At 34.5% G+C, this 7,345-nt stretch overlaps 1 protein-coding gene across 1 annotated transcript; it reads right to left on the bottom strand.

The window, feature by feature from the left end:
- Positions 1-939: 939 nt before the first annotated feature.
- LOC128295608 (uncharacterized) lies at positions 940-6,611 on the bottom strand. Its single transcript, XM_053031314.1, has 2 exons — positions 5,888-6,611; positions 940-1,194 (listed from the first exon to the last, which is right to left on the bottom strand). Exons 1-2 carry the CDS (start codon positions 6,193-6,195, stop codon positions 1,134-1,136), a joined length of 369 nt encoding a protein of 122 aa, XP_052887274.1. The 5' UTR covers positions 6,196-6,611; the 3' UTR covers positions 940-1,133.
- Positions 6,612-7,345: the final 734 nt, after the last annotated feature.

Below are 7,345 nucleotides of genomic sequence, written 5' to 3'. Positions count from 1 at the left end.
GCCGGTTTAATATTGTTTCAAACACAATGAACAAAAAGGTTTTATTGGTTTGAATTAAAGTTATTGTTTCCACCACTTTTGGTGGCAAATGATGTGTAACACCTCATACCCGTAACCCACGCCGGAGCAGAATACAAGGCATTACCTAACTCGATCTCGTGTACACAAACGTTCCCCAAGTCACCTAGACTTGGTCCCATTTTAGAACTTTTTCAATTTCTACTTTTAACTTCTTATTATGGGCCTACGAGCCCCAAATTGACCATTGAAAACTATTCTGGATCAGCCCGGATCCTTAAACCATTTATAAAAAATTTGACTTGGAAACAGGGTACACGCCTGTGTAAAAGGGAAACACACTGGTGTGGCCATTTCAACATGGTCGTGTTGATAGCCAGTGTGGTTCACATGGCCTAAGCAATACAGGGACACGCCTGTGTCCTCTACCCATATGGAAAAAAATTCTAAATGCACACCTCCAGGGGTTTTCACATGGCTTGGCACACGTCCGTGTTCCTGTCCCGTGTCCTTCACATGGCCATGACACTTCCGTGTGCAAAAACATGAACATTCTTTTTCTGACGTCAGCATCCCCAAAATGTCACATGGCTAAGGCACACGCCCGTGTGCTAAGCCGTGTCCTTAACATGGCTAAGACACACGGCCGTGTTTCTGCCTGTGTGTTTACTATCATGCATTCTGACTTGAAATTTTTATGTGCAGAGGACACACGATCAAACCACACGCCCATGGGGCAAACCGTGTGTCACACACAGCCTAGACATACATTCATGTGTCTACCCATGTGGGGAATATAAGATATTTACCAAGCCTCTTTGCCACCCTTACTTACACAACCTACACATTAGCAACCAAAACCAATATAAGGTTATCTCATTCAACCAAACCGACCACAATAAACAATATTCCATGAGTGCATTTTACTCATCTATGAAGATAACATCCTTGTATATAAATCAAAATGGATATTAGCCATAATTCGAGGCTTAATACAGAATGAGAGATTTATCCTAAGACAACACATTTGGCCGAATTGATAATGACACAAAACACAAGTCTAGTTCCCTATACATGCCATATTCAAAAATATAAATCAAACTATACCGAATGCTTCAATTGATAATGTGATCGATATCTCTGACTTCCGTTAATCCTTGAGCTAGATAGGCGGCACTATAAGAAAATGAAAAAGGAGAGGGAGTAAGCATAAAGCTTAGTAAGTTGCACATAAGTGAATATACAACATAACTTTACTATTCATCAACAAGAGCATAGCGTACAATTGGGCATAAGCAATACTTACTCATCAATATTCAGTACACATCGTATATCATAAAATGGGCTCATATTCTATATATACTAAACAAGTACCTGTACCACTCACAACACAGTTATACTTTCCTCGTTAACTTGAAACCATAACTTTCACCATTGAACCATTTGGAACACTATCAGATATTCATTAAGCTTCAAACATGGGGAAAGGTGCCAATGCCATGTCCCAGACATGGTCTTACACAAGCTCTAGCATATCTATTCTGATGTCGTGTCCCAAACATGGTCTTACACAAGCTCTAGCATATCTAGTCTGATGTCGTGTCCCAGACATGGTCTTACACTGACACATCTTGTAGCCGATGCATGTCTCAGACATGTCTTACACTGACTTACGTCTCGAGGCCGATGCATGTCTCAGACATGTCTTACACTAGCACTCGTCTCAATGCCGATGTTGTGTCCTAGACATGGTCTTACACTGGCTCTCATAATATGGCCGATACATGTCCCAGACATGTCTTACACTAGTTCACAATAACTCATGTGTTATGGCATGAATATACGATTTATTTTCTAGGTTCAAACAGGGACTCTACTATCTCTATTACCATCATGCTTTCTCAATTCCACAATCAAGCAATTCATGCTATATTAAATTCAAGTACAATTCAACACATACATTAACATTGTAGTTGTACTATTTACATACAACTTACCTCGGATTACAAAATGTGGCGACTAATCGATTTAATCAATTTGCTTGGATTTCCCCTAGTATAAGTTCGGATTTGGTGATTCTTGATCTATAATTGCAAAATGCACTTATCTAGTCACTAAATAAAATTTAGCAATCAAAAATTCATATCTTTGGTAAAATGACCGTTTTGCCCCTAGCTTTTGACAAAATGACCATTTTACCCCTAGGTTCGAAAATCGATTTTTATCGAATTTCTTCACATCTTAAGCCTAGCCGAACATTTTCTACTCTTATAGAAACTCCAAATTCCCACTATTTCACACATTTATCATCTATTTTACAACTTATGCAAAATAGCCCTTTTAGGTGTTTTCATGCTAACACCTTTCACAAAAGTTGTTTATTAGACACCTAAGACTCATTTTCTTCCTTAAAGACTCAGAAAAAATTACAAATATTTTCATGGCAAAACCCTAAACTCTTAATCATTTTGCAAAATAGTACCCTCATTTAAAAGCTCATGCTTCAAGGGTTTCAAAAATGTAAAATCATCAAGAAAAACTATCAAAATCACTTACTTGTAAGGATTACAAGTTGCTAAAATTTTCAAGCTTTCAAACCCCCTTCAATGGCTTATTTTTGGTGGAGAAAGAAGATGAAAAAGGGATGATATCATCTTTTCTTTATTTACTCCTGTTTTAGTCCCAAAGGGTTTCATTGCCCTTTAAAGACCCCCAATTTAGGTTCTCTAGCTATTTGGCGCTTTTAGCTATCAAAAAGGACTTTTGCATTTTGTGTGATTTAGTCCTTTTACGCAATTAAGCTCACAAACGCTAAAATTATTTCACCAAATTTTTCATGCACTCTTAAAAACATGTCATAATATCAAAATAATAACAAAATAATTTCTCTAACTTCATATTTGTGGTCCCAAGACTACTATTCTGACTAGGCCCAAAATCAGGCTATTACACCATGATTCGGTCTAAATTTTTAGATCGGGTTTTGGGGCGTTACAGGCACCATTCACAATCTAGGTGTGGTATTCATTGGTGCAATTGGCTTGATATGTTGAAATTAAAGGAGGATAGGGGTATGGGCTTTCGTAACTTGGGGAATTTAATATTATGTTACTGGTTCGACAAGGTTGGCATTTATTAACGCAACTAGATTTAATAGTGTCAAGGATACTAAAAGAAAAATATTTTCCAACGAAGGATTTCATGAGATCAAGGCTAGGTGCTTACCCATCACTTACTTAGCAGAACATTTGGAGTGCACTACGATTATTAGAAATGGGAATGGGGTGGCAGATTGGCATGGGTGAAGTAGTCTTAATTTGGCTTAGGTGGTTGTGTTGGAAAAATCCTGTTCAAAAAATGGCTTTCTGTCACAATGAAAAATTAAAAATTTGAAAACCAAGCTGGTTTGTGATATTTATAACAATAAACTTTTTTCTGAAAAATACATGTGCTTTTTGCAAAACTGATCCTAGACGTTCCTAGATTTCAACTAAACAGTCTTCTCTGCTATTCTCGTACCACAAATTGCTTCGATTATGGGCTCGAACAATTACGAACCAAACACAGAACCAAAAAAGATTTATTACTTTCAGTAGGAAAGTATTTCTCTCTCAATAGAAATCGATAGAATTATTTTTCCCAGAAAATAGAATTTATACTTGAAAAATAAATTCTCTTTACTTTCGGGCAGAATAACAATATCTCAAAGTTATGTGAAAGTTATGCAAAACTCTATTGGTGTCATCTATTTATAGGAAGAGATATGAGAATCCTAGTTAAATTAGTAAAAAGCAAACAATATTTATTTAATAGAAAAATTTGTCTTCTAGTTGAACTAGAAGAGGGGGCGGCACACCTTAGTTAAATGCACTAGGGTTATTGCCCCTCATATTACATATAAGGGGATTTGTGCCTCTCTTTTATTGAATCCAATTATATATTCTTTTTAGACTTTTAACCTAAGATTTTATAATTTAATCCAACTCAATACATGTTTTTCTATTTCTTGAAATAAATATTATTTATTTAATTTAATTTAATTTTTCAATTAAATAATTTTTCAACCCAATTTTAATTACGTAAAGGCACGACAACTTTCTTGTAAAAGAATTTATGAGGAAATATATTTAGTTTCCATATTTTACTAATTTATTTTATTTTATTTTTAAATTCAATTATTTAATTAAATAATAATTTGAAAAACTTAAATTAATTCTCAAGTCATTTTTATACTCAGTGAAAAAATACATTCATTTACGAATGTGACTCATTTCTGTAAATGTATCATTTCCATCAATATCTATTCATTTGGTTCTTTATGTAATTGATTTTTGGTTTCAACGATCTAGCGGAGGGATCAATTGAACATATGTAATTAGGGCTGAAAGATTTTATAATTAAGTTTCAGCTTTTCATCTATTAATTATAAACTTATTTAGTAACGAAGTCATTCCACTATAGTATCTTGACTGAGCTCTCCCTTATTACATACCATAGCAAAAGGTACTCAATCAATGCTTGTCTAATGACCTTCTCATAAGTTTGTTACCCTTATAGGATATCCTTAATTTCTTAGGGATAAATTTGTTCTCCCAATATGATTCTATTTTATTTTATAGTAACTAATAATCTTCTTTCATGAAAAGTTAATTACTATCAAATAGTAATCAAGTCATTTATTACAAAGACAAATGAACCGTGACCACATTTACTTTTCATATATCATGTAACGCAGATAAGAGGATATCATTTACCTATTTTTTGGGCTATGAATTTTACTATTATAAATGATGCTACATTTCACTATTATAAATGATGCTACATACTGCATAAGTTGTATATTCAACACATCAACTTTCATTTTCTTATCTATTTGAACTCAAGCTTTTACTTACATCAAAGCATACGAGTCACTCAAACATAGTTCAACATCTACTCAAGATTAAGGTATGTCACACTATGAACGTCACAAGTGAATAAATCCATAAAGAGATCTAGGATCTATTCTACTTAGGTCATTTTCGATATATTATCAGTCTAGTCAATCACATCTACATCTCTATCTTTTGAGAATCATTAGCTCTGATACTCAAGACAAAGTATCTCATCAAGTGGACTTAATAGATAACAGATTAGTCTTTCAATCAGTTTGCTTATTTTTGTTTATGAGTCAAATATTAGAACAAATATTTATTGGGTGTCGAAGTTGATTAATGCACGGAACAAAACTTGGGATAAGCAGTTTGTTAAATTAGTATTTACCTCTAATTAAACTCGTTAAATTCTGTATTCCCCTATCAATTACGGTGAGCTGGGATACATATGCTTGATTGAAGGGAGCAAACTTGAGAATACACAGTAAGTAGCGGCTATAAGCTTTTGGTATCAAAGGGACTTGAGGAAAGAATCATCACTAGGCATTGGCAGAATTACAAAGAATTTTATAGTAAAACTTGGAAAGTTCCGTGTCCGTTGGAACTTAAAATTATGTTGTGGAGACTTTTTAAGTATTTGTGCCTACAATGTGTAATTTATACAATAGATGTGTGGAAACTTCCCTCATCTGCCCATTTTGTAATGCTGCGATGGAAACACTAATGCACGCGATAGCAAGTTGTGATCTAGCAAGAAGGGTCTGGGTAGCGTTCAACATTGTCTAGTATACCTCGTATGGATTTTCATGACCAATTAGCTCGCTTAGTGAAACAAAGTAATATGAATGAATGCAAAACGATAATCACTATTTACTGGGCTCTGTGGCATGCAAGGAACGAATGGGTGCATGAACGAAAGAAAGAGACAATTTATGGAATTTCGGGGTTTATTCGGTCCTATATTACTGAGACAAAAGGTGTTGTAAGAGCCATACCTGAGCCACGAGATGGTTCTACAACCGAATGAGAGCCACCGGAGGTTAATATGGTCAAGGTGCACTTTGATGTGGGCTTGAGAGCCGCTTCTAATACATCCAGCACAAAGGTGATTGCGGGAGAAAATAGTGGAATGATTTTGAGAGCTTTTGTTCATACAAGTTGCTTCGTTCCCCTTGTCTTTGCCGTTGAAGCCATTGCATGTGTGAAGGCCCTGCAATTTGCAAAAGATATGGGGTTTCAGCGCTTGGTCTTGGACGGTGACTCTCGGATGGTAATCAAATGGATATCTAACAGAGTGGATCATTCTAGTGTAACTGCTTATATTAATGATACAAGGTCTCTCATCTCCCAATTCTTAGTTTGTAAAGTCAAACATACTTTAAGGGATGGTAATCGGGCGGCGCACCAGCTGGCTAAGGAAGCATTTGACAGGGAAGAAAGGTTATTTTGGGTGGAGGAGGCTCTGGCAAAGGTATCTGAGATTTGAGTGGCGGATCGATGATAGACTGACTCACTAGACTAGATGCAGGATTAGGTTGAGATGAGGGGTGAAGTGGGAGTATTAGCTCATGGGACGCTGTTGGCTGCACTCCGATGGAACTATATTGAACTTAACCGGCATTATTTTATTCGGATTTTCACTATTTTGCATGTGAGGGGATTTCCTTTTATAGCTTTTGGAGAAGGGGGTATTTAGTCCACTGGTTTCTACTGAAATATGCAGGTGTGAATGATGCACAGCTGTACTCATCCTTTTAATGAAACTTCTATTATTAGAAAAAAAGGAATTAATAATATAATTATTACATAAAATATTTGTTAAGAAATTAATAATATAATTATTATTCTTCCATCAAAATGATAATGTTAAAGATTACATATTTTTATTCCATTTTGATTCATGCTTTTATTGATATTTAATAAGTTTCAATTTAAAACAATCTCTTATTTTATTCTTTAAATCACAAACTTTTTATATAACAAAAACAATTTTATTAAAATCTTGTTTTTGGTATGTAAACTAATTAGTATTAATTTAATATATAATTAATAAATATAAAAAATTGATTAATAAATCTAACAGAAGGAACATATTCCTATAAATTATAACCAAAAAAAAAATGGAACTGTTAATAGAAATAGAATACCCAAATAACCTTAACAAACATTCCTATCCTCAAATGTAAGATATTTTTGTTTCTCCCAAAATCACAAGATTTTCTCATACGGAATGTGTGAGAAATAAATGCAAACATTTAATTGTAATGAGAAGAAGAAAAAGTGGAGCCACCCAAAACAAAATTCACCCAATCACTACACCAAAGGCCAATTGGTTTTCACTGTATCCAACCCACCAAAGGGAAAGTTTCTGGTCTCATAGGATAAAAAAATATTCAGCCTGATCTAAGGGGAATAAACTTTTATAATTATTTTTTCTTTATGAAGAATAAATC

The sequence above is a fragment of the Gossypium arboreum genome, chromosome 7 (genome assembly GCF_025698485.1).
Source record: "Gossypium arboreum isolate Shixiya-1 chromosome 7, ASM2569848v2, whole genome shotgun sequence".
Classification (NCBI taxonomy): Eukaryota; Viridiplantae; Streptophyta; class Magnoliopsida; order Malvales; family Malvaceae; genus Gossypium; species Gossypium arboreum.
This window is presented reverse-complemented; position numbering and strand designations above follow the sequence as displayed.